Source organism: Arvicola amphibius, chromosome 8, assembly GCF_903992535.2.
Source record: "Arvicola amphibius chromosome 8, mArvAmp1.2, whole genome shotgun sequence".
In the NCBI taxonomy this organism is placed as follows: domain Eukaryota; kingdom Metazoa; phylum Chordata; class Mammalia; order Rodentia; family Cricetidae; genus Arvicola; species Arvicola amphibius.
The window spans coordinates 59911448-59931278 of record NC_052054.1 but is presented as its reverse complement, the minus strand read 5'-3'; the positions used below and the strand labels follow the sequence as shown (position 1 = coordinate 59931278).

At 33.4% G+C, this 19831-nt stretch overlaps 1 protein-coding gene across 7 annotated transcripts in view; it reads left to right on the top strand.

Annotated features, from left to right (window-relative positions):
* Positions 1 to 19831, top strand: part of Grik2 (glutamate ionotropic receptor kainate type subunit 2) — a 618878-nt gene that overhangs the window by 486158 nt on the left and 112889 nt on the right. For 6 of the 7 annotated variants that reach the window (XM_038339004.1, XM_038338998.1, XM_038338997.1 and 3 more), the window contains 2 exons: positions 9013 to 9131; positions 12570 to 12787. In XM_038339004.1, coding sequence (XP_038194932.1) covers positions 9013 to 9131; positions 12570 to 12787 — 337 coding nt within the window. Of the gene's footprint in view, positions 1 to 9012; positions 9132 to 11977; positions 12007 to 12569; positions 12788 to 19831 lie in introns of those variants that run through there. The other variant, XM_038339003.1, reaches the window with a different exon arrangement.

The following is a 19831-nucleotide window of genomic DNA, read 5'->3' as shown; positions in this document are numbered from 1 at the left end:
CGAAAGTGCAGGCTATTTTTAGCATTATATTCTATTTGGCCCCAAGCCAATAAACATCTACATTGAAGAAAGACCAAAAGGGCAAGCTAGATGATGCCATAATTATGCCTGCATGAAAAGTTGACCTACAGTGTGGAATTGAGTTCTGAGTAGAAAGCAAGTCGCCATACTTGTATCAGCACTAATATGCTAAAATAGCGTCAATTTCCTCATTAAATGCTATCAAGAGTATATAAATGACAGCTAACTTTATGTGCTTTGAGGTTTATTTTATTAAACAAAGTATAGTTACATTCACTTTTGTTTATTCAATGGAAAATTACTTTATAAACTGGTGTGTTATTATTTCCTATGTTATATAACATTTCTTATTTTTTTCAATTTTTCTTGTCACCTTTTCTTAATCATAATCCAACTTCATTCAACCTCCTCATTTCAATTTTAGAGAATGAACTGTCTGCATCTTAGCATAGAAGACACAGAACAGCCTTAACAAATATCCTGCTCATTAATAATTTGGAAACTACTTGCAGTAAATTGTACCTACAGAATTATATTTTCAGAAACTCTTGAAAGTGCCTGGAATTTAACTGAAGGGTGTGCACATGCTAGGCAAGTATCCTACTATTAAGCTCCAGTCTAGCAAAGAAAATATTTCTTAAATTAATATAGACAGGGACAAGTTAAAAATTCTACATAGGCTTCTGTATCTCACATTCACCTGCATACACAACTAATGCATACAAATTTAGTTTCTTTTATAATTGAATGCATTTGAGGTATTTTTTATGTAATAAGAATGTTGGATACATAATCTTAGCTGATTTCAAATACCAGCCATCCTTACTTCTGAAAATGAAATTATTTAAGAACATATAAACTATTAACTAAGAGCAGAATACAATATAAATTTATGGCTAATAAGGGTTCAGAAATTAAATCAATAAAAAAAGAAAATACAAAAGTAAGCAATAAAATGTACATATAAAATAACACTTGCCACGTATAAGAATATTATAGCCATAAAGCAATTTCTGAGAATCAGTTTCATGTGGTAGTGTAGCAGTTTGCCGAAGAAAAATATTTATTTTGTTTAAAATGGAGCAAACACTATTCTAGGACATTCTGTTTCTTTAATGCAATAGCAAAGTAATATTCGTTAACTATACAGATTTACATGTGGGAGGCAAGGGTATTTTCACAAGGCTCATGTGATGGTTTTTTGGTGTTTGTACTAGTAGCTCATGTGATTGACTGTTCTTGTGGTGTGTGCAACAGCAGCGCATGTAACTGTGCTATGGCATGTAGCTTTTGTACCAGCAGCTCAGGTCATCATGCTGTGGCTTGTAAACCAGCTAATTTGGCAGACATCTGTTTGATATGATGCTTTCCCCAGAACTTTTGACATTATAATTATTAATTTGCTAGAGTAGAAACAAAACATTTCATATTAATTCATATTTTTTTCTGAGAAGTTATTTATTAAAGCTTTTGCCACATCAACAGCCTGCCCTAAAGGGTATTTTTTTAGTCCAACAATTTGTTAATTCCTTTAATAAGATTTATTTTCCTAATTACACTATGATGATTCTCCAACATTTAAGACTAGGAATTCATAATGGATTCAAATAGTGACTTTTACTGAGCATATAAAGAAGAAATACTCTATAACATGTGCAATGCTTTATCTCATTGTTATAATTCAAAAAAAGAGATAAATAAAGAAAAATAATATTAAGCTAATTTTAGAGTTCAGAAGAAAAATGATATCCCTTAAAGAATTCATGGTCAGGGAGCTAACTCATAGGCAAAGATAATCTCTTTCAAACCACTTTGATCACTGAGTTTTATCCCTGGGTGTCACATGGTAGTGGGAAGGAAACAACTCTCACATATTTTCCTCCAACTTGCATACAAATTATATGGCATACTTGTGACCATACATACACACACACACACACACACACACACAAATCAAAATTAAAATTGAGTATTTCAAATATATGCATAATTATTTAATTTTACAATTTGAGCATATGCATAATTAGCACTTATAGTAAATTAAAAAATAAATATTTGTTTTATAATATTTTTAAAAGAAAGCTGGATGTCACCTAATGCACTAACTAATTTAAACACAGTCTTTTCATAAATGTTTGTGTTTTTAGTGTGTCCTGATGATATCTGAGATGCAATTGCAAATTTTAATTTCTGGAGGATTTGGCTCCACAAAATCCACTATGCAAACACACTAAAAGGTGTCTTCTGTTCTAAGTGAAAATGGAAAAGGTCCTCATTTTGAGTTCTATGGGAAAACTAGAAAAAAAAAACTTACTTAATGGAAATTTAATTTAATTATAAGAATTTGATTTTGTTTTTCTTTGGGGTAATGAACAAGACTGCCATGGTGGCTGAGATGGATTCCCAGTGAGGTACCTGGCTCCAGCCTTCTGTGCATCTTGGGAACCAGAATTTATTAACATTCCTCCTTTATACTAATGATGCCAACATTCTTAGATTATGTGCAACGATTTAAGATGAGCTAACACAGCTCAACGACTAATAATTGGCATGAACGACACAACATAAAGTGGTAATCATTTCTCATTTTCTGGAGCTCATTATTTAAATCTAACTAGTCTGGAGTCTTTATAATTTGACATGCCTCATGTTAAAACTATGATTTTAGTGGAAGGCATGCTTTCTCTTCACTGGGTGGAAAAATTCTCAGTTTACATCTGTTTCTTCCAGGGAGATCATTAAAACAGCATAGTTTGAACAGGACTAATCAAAGATGTGGTCAGATCTTTCTGTGATTTGCGAAGACATTTTCCTTCTTTTCTGGGTTTCAATCTGCTTTTCTGTCCACTGTGACACTGCATGTGTCCCTGAGCTTAATGATAGCTTGCTTCCTTGTAAGTTGCTCTTGTGGCTCTCAGCCCACCAGGGTTTCTTGTAGAGAAATAGTACATTATTTGTGGCTGCTTGCCGAGGCAGGACCTTTATAAAATTCTCTCCTCTGCTTTGCCTCTTAAGTAAATGCTAAGTGATAAATCCATCAGGGGTCCATGATGGTCTTGTTGGCACAAACATGGTTGGACCATCTGTGTTGGAAAAGGACATGGCTTAACTGAGTGGCAGTGACCTTTAAAAATAAATAAGCAATAAACAAAAGTACAGCTGAAGACATGGCATCCAGTCACCATAAACATCTGCCATAGTATATAACAACTTCAAAAGACAAGAGTATTATAAAACGTATGCATCAACAGTCATCAGATTATTTTAAAATATTCTAGAATTTATATTCTTTTTATGATTCATGATTCTACCAAGTATATTAGAAACATAGTTAAATGTGCTATAGACATTTACTACAGTGTGCTTGCATAAAACATAATCTTACTACTTAAGTATAACAATAGTGGGATAATACAATGTTGTATTAATCTTATTTTCTTTCAAGAAATTCTTGAGACTTCGTTAGAGAAATTAAATAAATCCTCAGCAAATAATTATCATTATCCAAAATAAGACTGTATTCATAAGTTGTTGAAATATGAATAGAAAAATTTAAATACCATTTTTGGAGACTTTTTTTTTTTACTCAGTTGAAACATTGTGCAATATCAGTTGTTCTCAAATCCTCAGCTTAATTATATGATCACAAAAGGAAAAACATAATCACAGTAATTAAGCAGAGTAAGGCTGAATAAAAACTCAGAAAGACACAGTGACCACAATTCAATTTTTAAGATTTGCATTGGATTTAGTTATATCATAATTCAGCTGAAGGTTTTTATTTATTATTTGGTAATAATAATTGTTAGTTAACAACTAATATGAGTTAAAATATAAAATAGGGTAGACATTTCAGCTTAAAGATACTGTAGGGGAAAGGTATTTTAATGTGTGGAAGTAAGACTTGGTTCCAACTAATATATAATGTTATAAAACAATTTTGTACTTTCCATTAAGTGTAAAATAATTTCACTCCATAAATCATAAAAAGTATTGCTCTATATACACAGTGGACAGTAGAAACTGGTTGGTTTTAAAAGGGAGAAGTGGAATAATTCATAACTTAGTATAAGGATCAATTTACAAAATAAAATGTTCAACATGTCCAACATAAGAAGCAAGTGAGGTCTCCTTTATAAAATTCCATGATTTGAGAATAAGACCAAAGTGCAAGAAAAGCTGATGGAATCAGCTGTGGAACTGTGGAAGCAGTTCACAAAACATGAATACGCCTCTAATGTAGCTTAGAGTTAAGAAGGAAAGAGAGCAAAAGAAAATGGAAATAAACTTTGTCTTAAGATCATCTAAAATGGTGAGTCTGTTTAAGTTGGAAGAAATTAGGAAAAAGAACAAATGTGCTAGGATCCCTGGGTTTATTTTAAACACTTTCAGTATGAAGTAGTGGTAGCCTTCTAGGCAGTGACTCATAGGATTAAATAGAGTATACACAAAGAGAACCTATGGCTTCAAGGTGAGAGTTTTGAAATCGCTAGTGTAGTATTTAAAAGCCATGACAGCTTTAGGTGATTAGAGACAGAATGGGGATCTGAGAACTGACCAAGCCATAAGCAATGAGAAGGAGGGTAAGAAGAAAGAAGCAGCCAGTAATTAAAAGAGGTTACAGTGTTATATAATGTTGTTAGAAGTTAAAATAATCAAAAGTGGTCTTGAATAAAAACATGATAATAGAGATTTCACAGAGACAAACTCTTAGGGTTGAGGAGAAAACAGGTATAGATAAGCAGGACTGTCCACAGGTGAGAGGACTGGCTTAGACACAAATGCAAAATAAAGTAGGAAGAACACAGAATTTCTGAAATTATTCAAATGCTTAAAATCTTGTTTTAGAAATTTTAAATACACAAAGCTAAACAAAACATGGTATGTCATGCATTACTTTACAATGAATGTAATTTAAAAAGGAGACATGTGCATTGATTTATATTGAAATAATTAAATATAGATTATGCTATTTATGGCCTGTTGTTCTTTAGTGGCACAGATAAGGAAAAGAGAAAATAGCTCTCTAATGGACAAAGCCCAAATGCAGAATGTAAAAACTACGAATGTTTACTCATTCAGTGAAATCCTGATATGGAGACTGTTGTCCTCATCATGAAACATCCAATACTGTTCTACTCATCAATTTTCCTAATTTAATGAGAAAAAAGAGTTTATGACAAAGATTCTATAGCTAAATATTAAGATATATTTTGTCCATATTCAAAACTCAAATAAGTTGCATTGCAGAAAAAACAGGAAATAGAACTGCAATTAGGTAGCATTATTCAATTTTTTTCAGGAATGGAGGTGGAAAATGAGAGTGAGTCACAGTCTTTATCATCACAATCCCCCAAGGAGGACAGAGAATCAGGAAAGATATACCTAAGCAGTGGAACTTGAGGAAGAGTTCAGCATGTGAACAGCTGTGAAGTGCTATGAGAATGACAGGATAAATGGCATGAGGGAAGAAGAATTGATAAGAATAAACAGAAGGATTTTGCTTTTAAATAAGGTTTTTACTTTTAAGGAGTCAGTAGCCCAAGAAGCAGGAGATCGCAGTTTGCAAGGCAAAATAGGTGGTTAAGTCTGTAATGCCATTTTGGAACATGGTACAAGCAGTGTTGAATTTTATTTCTAGAGACTTTTTTTTTCTTTTTAATGAAGAATATGGGCATTATTGAAGACTTCTCTTACACGTAGCTGTGATGGCTCCAGAATTATTCTATATTAAAACTGAATAGGAACAATATTTAGAGAGGAAGAAAATATTTCAGGCAAGCAAGCAAAGTCTCCATATATATATATATTGCTGCACATTATTGTATCTGTAGCTAGTGTAGCACACTATAGCAATGGTCAAGAACAGGCGGAGAACCATAGGTGTGGTAATGTAACTGACAAATGTTTGTAAGTTATAATGTAGTTGGAATGGAATGTAAAGAAAGGAAGATGACACAAAGCATGTTGACCTTTAGTGAGCAAAGGGTTAGTAGGGTGCTCTTCACATAAAGATGTCATAATGTTATGCTACCAATGGATATTGAGTGGATATTCAATGGGAAGGGTGGGATGACCACTGTGAATTAATATTGGTCATCTCATTATTGTCAAGCACAATACTGAATATTTGAAAACACATGTTATATCAAGTATTAAATATGAATAATTAAGCAACTAATAATTCTATGTGTAGAAATGTAAATTTTGAGGCAAATCATGATTTGATTATGAATCTGAAGGAATTGGAAGGGATATATAGATATTAATTGAAGCAAAATTTTTAGGCAGTTGAGAAGACAGAGGTAAGTGGAAGATAGAAGAAATTTAACATAGAGAAAATTAATTAGAACCAGAATTGGAGCTGCTGACAAATGTGAAGGGGACAAAACAGATATGGAAATCAGTGGAGTCTGTGAGGGGCAAGTGTTCCCTGGAAGCATGGTGTGAAAGGAAACAGATGACTTATGCATTCCGGCTAGATGGCCTTGTGGCTGCAGGCACAGCGATCATCTAGGTTTGCATCCTTTGGGCATGTAATCCTCATTTTTTTAAGCAGAAAATAATCTTGTAAAATGTGTACAGTATTTTACTTAAAGTGTCTGTTTACCCTACATCTATTACTCTCTTCAGTTTAACTTATGAGACTCCTGCACCATGGAAGGGATGCTCAGAGGCAGTGCTGGGGCCTTCCTCCCTTCCTATTTCCTCTTTTCCTTCTGTTCTTCTTTCTGTGACTCACTCCTCACTCTCTCATTATTTCCTTTCTTCCTTCCACCTAACTTCTATATATGGGAAAGGGAAAGCAGGACCCTTTATATTTATACTTCCACCTCTCTGACCTTACCACACCATCTCTTTTCATGGAACTTATAGCATCCCTAGATTTGTCTCTGTCAAGTTCATAGCTTCCAAATTTCAAGAACTTAGTTATTTTACACAGAGAGTTTTGTGGTATTCTGCATGCTTCTAAGATCTCCAATTTGTAAACAATAAATATAACTCCACAAATCAGCTTTATGTTTATAGTTTACAGACTTTCAAGAATAGGAAAGAAATACTTTAATTTTCAACATTTAAATATGCCAATTAAAAATGCAGCTTTGGCCGGGCGGTGGTGGCACACGCCTTTAATCCCAGCACTCGGGAGGCAGAGGCAGGCGGATCTCTGTGAGTTCGAGGCCAGCCTGGTCTACAAGAGCTAGTTCCAGGCCAGGCTCTAAAAAAGCTGCAGAGAAACCCTGTCTCGAAACCCCCCCCCGAAAAATAATAATAATAATAAAATAAAAATAAAAATAAAAATGCAGCTTTGGTGAAAGCATAATATTTAATAATATTTATTTAATGCTTTTATTGTACCAAATCGCTGAGAAATTCCTATTACAATAATGCTAATGTTCCTTTTAACATTTTGGGGAATAAAGTATTACTATTCATTTTTATTTTTTAAAGTATAGAACTTGGGTATTTTATTATAAGATGTGAAAATGTGTATTGTAGTTGCAGAACCCTTTTCTATCCAAAAGATCATACTGCCTCTCATATGAAATGAGGTTCTCAATTACCATTTCTATGGTAATAAAGAAAATTTATATAAAGATGATTGCCAATATTCTGGCACTCAGAAATATGTTTTAGATAGCACAGATTCTTCTCATTCATTTAAAATAACTAATAGGATCTAAATAAAATCGATGTCTACCACTTAAATCAGTTCTATTGCAGAGAAACACTCAGCAAATCTCATTGGAATGTTTAATTACTATTCAATCAAACTTTCTGTTCAGTGTGTCAGTTTAACTTAGAGAATCAAACAAAACACTTCTTTGTTTATCAAGCAGAGACTATTAAAACAAGAATGTTCTAAAACTGCATCACAAGATGAAAATACATTATTTGATCTTTTGAATTTTAATGTCAGAAGATTATTGTGAAGAAAATTAGGCTCTCTGACATGACAAATGCTTATTTGAACAACTTTGATTAAAAATCAGGTTTGTAAAATACATTCCTAAAAGACACATATAGAAATTTAGTTTATAAAAGAGTGGCTTTAATATTTGAGATATTGAGGAAAATATTTGCTCACATAATAATTAAGGAAAATACATTTAATTATGTGGATGGTGTTTTGGATAGTCTCTTAATTGATGACTGTATTTGGATTATAATTAGCACAAATCAATTTATGCATAAAGATGACACTTTTTGAAAGTTAAATATTAACTATTAGATAATTAGGAATAATAATATATAAAAATCATTAGTAATTGGTCTTAAGAAAAAATGTGCTGTGCTTTCAAAACAATGATTCAAATGAGTTACAAATTTGCAAATACATAATTAGAAAATAGGCAGCCTCAATATGCCCTCCTGTTTCTAATATTCACTGACATTATGTATATTGGGTTGTGATCGGACATCTACAGGCATGCCAAGTCATGAAAATGTGGGCGTTTCTGGCTTTGAAGGTTAGAGTTGAGTTCGTTTCTCAAAACTGTGAATGCACAATACTGTTCCTTACATAATTAAATATTCATTGATTATTTCAGTGTCTGTCAGCTTGGTGGTGTCTATGATAATAATAACATGTTTTTTATGTTTTTCTCCTCACAATTATTACAGTCTTTAAAATGCTCATTTTATAACAATTTTTAAATCTTTGATGATTTTCTAGGCTTTAAAAATGATTTTAAAACAGTACATATATATGGAAGTCTATATTAAAGTATTCTTATGCAGACTTTCTTACAATTACAATACAGTGAAGAACACCACTTCTTATAATAGTTTGGAAATGAACTATAAAGCTTGGGATATTTGAAATCACACTGTTGTCATACATATGAAATCTTGTGATGATAAAAATGCCTTATTTCTGGCTTTATTTAAACTTACCTATTATTTTTTTTTGTTTCTCTTGCAGCAAGAATGTTGGATAGAATCTTCTCACTGCTATTTAAATATATTTTTTTCTGTCAATTACCACAGGTTTAGTCCCTATGAGTGGTATAATCCACACCCTTGCAATCCTGACTCAGACGTGGTGGAAAACAATTTTACCTTGCTAAATAGTTTCTGGTTTGGAGTTGGAGCTCTCATGCAGCAAGGTATACGATTCAGCCTGCTATTTCCCTTGGGCACCATATCCCACTCTTTGCTGGGGGTGACAGCTCTCGCTGGCACAAGTCGCTTGCATGGGTAGCCTCTGTGCATGTAACCATAATCCAGCTTCTCCATCTATTTAATGCATTTAGGCCTTCTCAAATCCCATTTGAGAGAGAGTCTGAAAAAACAGCTCTGCAAATCCACATAGAATATAATCATCTAATACTTTTTATTAACCCACAGCAGGTACATTACTCCATAGATAAGCAAGCTAACCTGATTCATTAGTCAGAAGCTGCACTGAAAGCAATACTAAAATTACATCTCCTTGAGGCAAGAATCCATTCTACATTTCCTGTTTCCTGTCTCAATTTGATGTAAAATATTCTCCTCTTTCATTGCATGATTACTAAATTGATTGCATATAAATTTGTAAATTTAAATATAAATCCATTTAAAGTTATGTTTAAGATAAAATAATAGCTATACTTAATAACTTATTAGAATATAAAATATTGCATGCCTAGAAGTGAATGCAGAATATAATATTTATTAAATTATTTAAAATTAATAATATAAAGGTTAAAAGTAAAAACTATAGATTACAAAATGAGAGTACATGCAATAATATTTCTATATGGTTTGTATTATTTATTCATTATTGGCATTTCCAGGTAGAATTTTTATTTTTTATGGTGTTGTTTATTTTGTTAATATTATGATACTTAAATAAAATTCAAAAATTACCAGAAATACATATTATGATAAAATGATATTTTGGCCAAGACTATATTATATATTGTAAATGTATTTTTTAAGTTTACACTTACTAAATAGAACAAATTATCAAAAGTTTTAGCAATTGACAATAAGTGAAAGAAGGAAAATGTATTTTATGTATTTAGTATTCACTTTGAAGAAACTCATTTAATGATTGCATTAAAATATGGAAAGTGATTACTTACTGTTTAATTAGTTTAAAAAGGACCATGACATTGCATGTTTAATATTCTGTATAAACCCATTAAGTCGCAACTATTCCATTTATAATCTGTTTCCTAAAGCAAGAATAGTTGTTAAAAGAAAAAACTGTTAACTTGCCAATAAATAATATTAACATATTATAGGAAAATCCTACTAAGTTGAAATAACCATTTCCCTGCAAAGTTATGAATGTATATTATGAATTGGTTTACATGTGTGGCACATCTTTCTAAATAATACTAATGAAAAGTCAAAAGTTGTATTTCCCTTTCTATCATTTGGGTACAAGGTAAGGGTGTTTTTCCTCGTTAGTAGGGTAACAACCTGGAGTGCTCTTGGTGTCGGTAGTTGTGGAGTAGCATAATTTGCCTAGGCAGTCTGCTAAGAGTTAACCTCAGGTGTTTGCAACAACTAATCCTCAAAATCAAGCTCAGACCAAATAAACATGGTTCTTTTAAAATTTTGATACCAATATGAAAATTAAAATATTCTTGATTGAAATTTATATTTTCTAAAATTTTGGAAATCTTTGAGAGGTGGTCCATTTACAAAATGAACTTAATTTATTAGTGATAGCAATTAAAAATAAGTCTATTTACACTGTCTATAAAGATAAGTAGCCAAAACAATAGAAAATTCAGAAATGCCTTTGCTTGGCCATGTCCTCACCTCTCGGCTGGTGGATACATGAAAGAGGAACCCATCCTATCTGGCTGATGCCCTGATCCCCAGGAATTAGTGGGATATAGTGCTGGACATGACGTTGCCTTGAGTACATGACAGTCAGCCCCTAACCAGGCTCTGATTCACAAGCCTAGAAGGTGTCTGGCGAATTTCAGTCTGTGGGTAAGATACAAACTTGTGGTAATTGGGACAATTTTGTCAAATGTCTCCATCCACTATGCTTTTATTTCCCGGTCTCTTTTGACTTTATTGGTTTTTGTTTTGTTTTTTAATAAATAAGCAGTAAAACATGCAGCCAAAGCCGCTGGTTGTCTTGGGTGTGTTAGTGTTTCAGTGTCCAAGTATGTGTCTGGCAGGGCCTAGGAGTAACTACACCAGAAAGGTACCATTTTGTTTTGTTTTGTTTGTTTTCTTTGGCTTTGCTTTTCTTCCCTTACAGAGTGGTAGACAAGAGTCTGGAGCTGGAGTTGGCTGTCATGTCCAAGTCTGTCTGCTTTTAAGATTTTGTGTATTCGAAATTGCCAGGGTAAGATGGACAGAAGTGTAAGATGGGCCATTTCATACAGGACGTTCATGCTATCACATGTGTTCGATGTTAGCATGAATAATTTGTTTTCATTACGTCTAAAATAGTGCTTCCTCACTGTACAGGTGATTACATTGAAGATAAGACTATAAAACACATCAGCAAAATGAGTCCATCTTTACTTCGTTACATTTTACTCAAACTCTATAAAATATTAGCTACTTCATGGTCTTGCCTTTTTATTTTAGATTCAAAATGAATAAAAGTGGATGATCTATATTTTTTATATATTGATGACTTTAGTACATACTCTAAACAAGAATACCACATTCTGATATAAAGATGCAATTAATTAAAATTAAAATAAGAGACAAGATTTTATATTTTAACAATTTCCTTTATAAACTAGATAATCTAAAATTAATAATAATGAAAACTAAAATATTTTTCTTTGATCCCATTCTCAATAATATCATGGGCAGGCAACTCCAGCCATTGAAATGTGATACTTTTACGTAATATTACATATGTGTAAAGATAAATTTGTGTTTGCTTACTCACTTAATTACCTTAGTGGAGGTTAAGTTTCATAATGGGAGATATTTGCTTAATCACAAGTAAATAATTTATTATTTTATTTTAAAATGAGCACAGGCCTAATACCTTACACCTTCATAAGGCATGTGAGTAAATTAAATATTTTATTACCATATAACATTGCTATTTTAAATGTGAAGTATTGCTTCTTTGCTCTTTGTCTAAGATCTTGTATAAATAATGAAGCAGATATATTTGAGCTATCTGTCATTGAAAAAAAACTTTCACAAATGTATTAAGAAAATGGATCTGAATTTACATTCAGTGATTAATTCTGGAAAACGCTTAAATAGCAAAAACAGGAACAAATTTGCATGTAGTTTATAAATTGGAGCAGATTATACTCCTCCCTTCTAAGGTTACTTTTCTAAGACGTTTTACATGTTAAAGTTTTAATTGTCCCGTGGAACCATTTCAGGTAAGACCAGTCTCCTGTAACTATATTTAATACGGTGTTTCCCGAAGTGGCACAGTGCTAAAATTGACCTCTGCTCTCCTAAACGTTGTTTCTTGTATACTGAAGCAGTGTGTCAGTCTTTGGCTTAAACTTTTGTTACACAGTGATCCCGTTCTTCCACTGTGACCAAACATGTCTGACAGTTGATCGAATTGTCTGTATTCGTTTCACCTTTCCCCCGTTCTCTGTTAGGTTCTGAGCTCATGCCCAAAGCGCTCTCCACCAGGATAGTGGGAGGCATTTGGTGGTTTTTCACTCTTATCATCATTTCTTCGTACACTGCTAACCTAGCCGCCTTTCTGACTGTGGAGCGCATGGAATCTCCTATTGACTCCGCTGACGATTTAGCTAAGCAAACCAAGATAGAGTACGGAGCAGTGGAGGATGGTGCAACCATGACATTTTTCAAGGTAAGTCTTACTTGCTACTGAAATATAATCACAGAATCACAAATAATCCTTTCCATTCATAAATGTAATGGTGAAGTTATACAATTATGTGTGCCATATAAAAATAGTAACGTTAACTTAAAAGGAGATAGTTGTACAACTAAAATTATGCCCATCATGACTAATCCTATTAATACTTGAGACAATGAGAAGTACAAATGCCATGAATAATAATACAAGTTGTTTATTGTGTATATAGAAATATTGAAATTAAAAATTTAAAAATAGTGTAACATGAGGGGCTTCTTGTTGGGGTTTCTGTCCTTCCAGGTTCCCACAGTCGTTAGGTCCCAAAGAAAATCACACAGAGGTCTCTGTAAGTTATAAACTGATTGGCCCATTAGCTCAGGCTTCTTACTAGCTCTTATAAGTTATATTAATACATTATTCTTATCTATGTTAGCCACATAGCTTGGTACCTTTCTTAGTGGGGTAGATCACATCCTGCTTCTTCAGTGATCTGGGCTGGACTGCAGAAAGAGCTTCCTTCTTCCCAGAATACCCCTGTTCTCCTCACCCTGCCTCTAATTCCTGTCTGGTTGACCTGCCTATACTTCCTGCCTGGCCAATCAGCATTTATTTAAAACATGATTGACAGAATATAGACAGGTTTCCCGCACCAAATTGTGTATTTCCTAATTGGTAGCAAATATAAATTCTTACTAACCATAATGTTTTTTAATGAGATTTTATCTTTGGGTAAAAATGTGATATCTTTACTAAAAATTGAATAGTAGTAGATTCCAATCCTATACATAATGTAGTATTAAATACTTGCCTTTAAGAATGTTTTGAATGCATGCATGTGTTTCAGCTACAATAAAACATATGCAGCAACTGAAGGAAGAATCCGTTTTTATGGTCTGTGTATTTATCCAGTCTAAAATTAGGCTGCATTATTCAATTAATAATGGCCTCTAGAGGACCAACCTGTGCAATATTTCTATGAATGGCATAATTGTGTGGTCTTCCTAACGTATAGTGCCTTGGAGTCTTCTTTCTTCTCTCATCCTTATTCCTGCTCCTTTCATCCGAAAACAATATAGCAAATAGAGAATTTTCAACTAGTATGTAGTGATCTGTGTTTGCTTTTGTAGTCATCAAGAACTTGCTTTATAGATTAGTATTCTTTTTAAGTACAGGCAAATGCCTTCATTGGTCACTCAAGTACAACTGATCATTAACATAAAAAAGAAAATTTTATTTAAAAGTTGTCTCATGTTATTAAACTATTTCATAAAACATGATTTAATAGCCTACCTAATCTGGACTACTGCAGTAACTACAATCTAGAAATTTATTCTTCTATCTGTAAACAAACTACATTCAAGAATGTAGAAGTTTGTTTACAGATAGAAGACTAAATTCACAGTGACATCATTATTATAAACCACAAGCACACAAAGTATGCATTTTTGTGAAAATTCTTATAAAACTTTACAAGCTTTGAACAATAGAATTCTAAAAGAAAATAGAATTTCCAAATAATAATTAGATTTCATTTACTTAACTACATATTATTTAAAATTTTAATTATTTTTGAACTGAACATATTTATCTTATTGTCAATATAAATATTAGATATTTTATGTTTAATTAAAATCATTACAATTTAGTGAGATTTATTAATTATATATCACTTAAACATTTAATTCAATATGCACTGTGGTTACAAGTAAACTTATCAATTTTTTCCTTATTATGTGGGATTATTAAAATGTTTTATTATAAAATTATTCTTGAATTTTAGATATTTTCTTACAAACATCACTTGTAGAAGTTTCTAGATGTATGTTGTCAGTATGAAGTACTTCATGGGTAATATATCTAAATTATTCCAATGCACAAGGACCTTCTATAGCTGAGCTTGTTTAATTATACAGGCTAAGTGTCCAACACAGTGATTTGGCAATACAAATGACTTATTTCTGTACCCTGTGGATTTCAGAATTTGAATTTTGTTTTTATCTTCTAGAACACTCATATATCTAGTTACAAACTGTAAGCCATTATCTGAATAGCACATGTTGAAGAACATGAAACTTCAGAAATATAATTCTCTTTTCTCTATTTATTGTTTTTCTTGTTTAAATTCCTCACTTTCTTGGCTATCTCTTCAACTCTCTGCAGTTTCGTACCTCTTTTGTTTTCTCCTGTGGCATGTCTGTCTACCTTTCCCCAGAGGAAACTGAAGTAAAATCAAATTATAGCAACAGCACCAAGTCTATGAGAGGAATCAATTACTACAGAGTGTTACCTTAGTAGTACTAAGATAATAAAGTGGATGGAATTTTAGGATATTATAAGAAAGCAACAAAAATGAAATCCAAGTCTTTCTCAAGATATGATAATTTGTATATTAGAACTAAAATGGGAGCTCACCAATGCCAGCTGGACTGGGACTGAACGAGCATGTGATCAAACCGGACTCTCTCAATGTGGCTGACAATGAGGGCGGACTGAGAAGCCAATGATGATGATACAGGATTTTGATTCTACTGCATGTCCTGGGCTTTTGGGAGCCTAGTCAGTTTGGATGCACACCTTCCTAGACCTGGATGGAGCAGGGAGGGCCTTGGACTTCCCACAGGGCCAGGCACCCTGATTTCTCTTAGGACTGGAGAGGGAGAGGGAGGGAGAGTAGGGGGAGTGGGAGAGAGATAGGAGGATGGGAGGATATGGAAATTTTTATTAAATGAATGAATTTTAAAAAGTGTGCATAGTGAACTTAAGACTTCAAGCTGATTTCAGTCTTTCTGAAGCAAAACACTGTAAAGTTTAATACCTACCCACATTCTATCCTCCATTTTCTTTCTCCTTCTTTCCTTCCTTCCCTCCCTTCCTCCCTCCTTCCCTCCCTTCCTCCCTCCTTACTGGTCTCTCCCTCTCTGCCTTCCCCTTTTTCTTCCTCTATAGGGAAACTCAAATTTACATTTTAAGTTCCTGTTTATAAATCATCGCAGATAAGTAGAACTTATCATCAAGGTTATTTAAAAAGGGGAAAAAAAGAAAGCATCATTTATTTTGAAACAACAATCAAAGGCTTACAGAATCACAGTCACAGTAGTAGCAAAGGTGTTTTATAATAACCATCATCACATAATATTTTATGTAATCTCAGCTCCTGTTTTGCATCTAATGCTACAGCCGCCCATATGCACCCTAGTGCCATAGGTTCACTCATTTTATATTAATTTTAAAGCTTTTTATTTCTACATTTGTTTGTTTTGTGCAAATATCTATATATGTATGTGATTAGTCAAATGTCCTGTCTTATGTGTAGAGGAGGTCTGATAAATCACTTGATGGGAATTTGTTCTTTTTCTTAATCTTGTGGGTCCCAGAGATCTAACTCTGCTGTTTGATCAAACTGGTTTCCTAAATATTCACTTTATGCCACCTTCACTTGTCCTTTATCATGTGTCACTTATCCTCATCTTACCAATTAAGTCATCTCTTCACATTATATCACTGTGGTTATTAAGCTAAAGTAGCCTGCATATTTTTGCAGTGCTTATTTGAGTGCTTGAGTGATATTTTTTCTTAAAGTCTATAGGAGTGAAAATGAGTTTTAAATTGAGAGATAGAACATAAAGTGATTTTAACTAACACCATATTTTTAATTACTGTTAGATTTATAAAAAACAAACAGTATATCTTTAGTCCTAACTTTTTAGTGTTCTCAAATAATACTTCCTTTGTTTATTTTATTGCAAGACCTGTGATGGTAGTACAAAAGCAGCATATTTACTAAAACAGGCTCAAGAATTATGTGCCAGCACTTGAATGAAATTTGGGTTATGCCTTCTGGTATGCACATATTTCCAACTAATATTCAGACTCTACTTAGTAATTTCCACTGTGCATTATTAGAAATTCTTTATGGTACTTCAGTAAGTGCAGAGATGATTTCTCTCGACAAATAATGCTGATTTATATGACAGCAGCCTTACCGACTTTGGTGCTTTATCCTGAGGCATTCTCTGTTCATTTCATTGTCATTCATTAAGAGCCAGTTTAAGCCGATTAATTAAATCCTCTTTTCTTATCAGTACAAGAGGAAAAGAAATTTATCACAGGGTCAATACTGCATGCTTGCCTAGAAATCTAAATAAAATTGGGGATGCATTAGGGACAATGAGTTCTAGAGGGAGTTGGAGGGAGGGATTGGACAATGAGTATGAGCTAGATACAGTGTACACATATATGGACTTATCAAAGAATATGCTTTTGAAAAAAAAGATCATGTCATTTCCAGGAAAATGTAAAAAAGATAGTTATTAAACTTAAGGAGTTTAAAGTTATTAAACTTAAAGTTATTATAAAATTATCACATATGGATTTACAGAAAGATAGATCTTGATTGAGAGATTTCAGATCCAGACTTGTGCAAGTTTCTCTTTGTGCTTATTATACTCCAGTTATTCAAGGAACAACTTTGACTCCCTCCTCTGCTATAGAAGAATCAGACTGATTTTACTGATGAGGGTTAATTATCACACAGTCCTAGCTCATGTTTCTTTTTCCTTAGTGGAGAAAATCAATTTTTAGATTTAAGCAGTGTGGTAGTTTGAATAAAAATGGCCCCATAGGCTCATAGGAAGTGGCTCTACTAGGAGATGTAGCATTGTTGGAGTGGGTGTGGTTTTGATGGAGGAAGTGTGCCACTGGGAGCAGGCTTTGAGATCTTTAAGCTCAAGTTAAACCTAGTGGCTCTACTTTCTTCCCCCTAATTTCAGATCAAGATGTAAAACTCTCAGCTACCTCCCTAACACCATGTTTGCCTGTGTGTCACCATGTTTCCTGCCATGGCGGTAGTGAACTAAACCTTTGAAACCATATGCCATTCCAGTTAAATGTTTTTTTTTTTTTTTTTTGAAGAAATTGCCGTGTTATGGTGTCTATTCACAGGAACAGAACTCTAGCTATGATAAGCAAATTATGTGTCAATCAAATTCTCTTCCTACTTACACAGTGGAAAACCTAATGTACTTAGTTTTCCAAACCCCAAACTACTCTTGACAATTTCTTGAAAATGAAAAATTTATTAATAACTAAATATTTATAATTTATATAATTGTTATTTTTGAATACTTGATTAGAGCAATTTAAATGTTTTATGTGTTTGAACACCAATTTGACTGAGCAATCATGTTAGCTTACTTATTAGTACAAAAAATGAAATATCAAATATTGACATCTCTGTGTGTTCCTCTTTCTTTTAAAAAATTCTTTTAACTTTTATTGATTCTTTATAGATTTCACATCATGCATCCTAATCCCACTTACCTTCCTGTCCCCTCACATCCACTCTGTGCCCTTGCAACCTCCCCCCAAAATAAAACAAGATTAAAAAAATAAGCCAAACACAGAACAAAAAAGATGCTGGAGAGAGGAGGGAGTAAGGAAGAAAGGGAGGGAGGGTAGGAAGGAGAGCAAAAGAGAGAAAGAAAGAGAATAATTTGGTTATGGAAGCTGTAATGTTTTTACTATTTAGTCCCTTCATCTTTACTTGAAAATATTCATTGATATGAGTCATAATATGGTTTGCGACCTCTGGTTTATGATACACTATCAATAATGGTCTCTTACTGGGAGTTCTCTTAGACAAAATGTTGCTTTCCTGTGTTGTGCAAATCCTTCAGTTTTCGGTTTGTAGGTTAAGCCCTTTCACATACATGCTCCAACAGTTTATAGATAAAGTGGATGTTGGGGTGGGTTCACTCATAGCCCAGGTTGTGGATTTGGTGGTAGCTGTGTGGTCAGCTCACGAGATTCCCAGCCCTGTCTCAGCTATCTCACCCAATGCCACCTACAAGGTGTGGAGCCCGCTCTCCTGCTCTCCGGACCTCTGATCCTGCTTTCCCTGCACTCAGACCACCAGGGCCAGTTCTTTAGTCTGTGTTTTTCATTATCAATAAGAAATACCTAATTGAAGATTTCTTTAACCCTTTCAAGTAATTTTCACTTTGTTACTTATACAGAAGTATTGGTTATAAGCAATACATTAAAGGTAACATTAAGTTAAGAGGCAAAGCCTTTTTAAAAAGGTTGAAATCTTTAAATAATGTGGCAGTCTTATTTAGTCATGTCTACTATAGTTTTTATTTAAATTAATTCTTCTGGAAATAACATTAAGACTAATTCTTTACTGCACATTTTTGCATTTGCATTAAAATGAGTTATTTTTATTCAAGGAGAGTGTCTCCCTCCCTCTTTTCTCCTCTAACACACAACTTATTGTATGTGAGCCTGATCCTATGTTTATTACAGGGATTTACTATGTTCCCATTGCAAGAAATAAAATGGTGCCTTTGAGTAAAGCAGCTTCATCAGACACCAGTTTAGCATGCCAAGTTAAAGCCATCAATGGAGAAGCAGCAGATGTGAAGGCTACTTGGCATCAAAGCATATGAGTCAAAGACTTTCCTATGGGAAAGCAAGTGCTTCATTACACTTTATCTGTAGTGAGAACATTGGTTCTATCAAGTTGTCTGGAAATTAGAATATGATAGGTTTTATTGCCCTCGCTCTGCCAGAGAGAATTCAATAGTTAAAAAGAAAGTGATAACACCATTTTGGGAATTAGAAGTGATTAGAGTGTTGGTGTATTTAAACTTGGAAGAGCAGCAACTTTTATCTTAGAAAGAAGCTTCCGTAACATATCTGGGGGACAGAAGCTTAATCCCTTTCTAATTGTTACATTTGCAATATGTAGTAATGCAGCTTTGGGACACTTTAATTGAAGAAAAAAGTTATGTTTCTGACTGAAGTGTAAAATCTGTTAAACAGTGTTTTAATTGGCTTGGAAGGCAAGTGCCTAAAGTGGCTGCAATTCCAGAAAGCAGTTGATTCTCTCTCTGGGCATCCCCTCCTCCATTCAATACAAAGATCATTCCTGCTTTTGGTGAAATTGGGAGGGTAACTCAAATAGGGTGTCACACCTCATCAATCTTAGGAACAAAGGCCCTACAGGGACTGGGAAAATTCTAAATTTTGTTAATG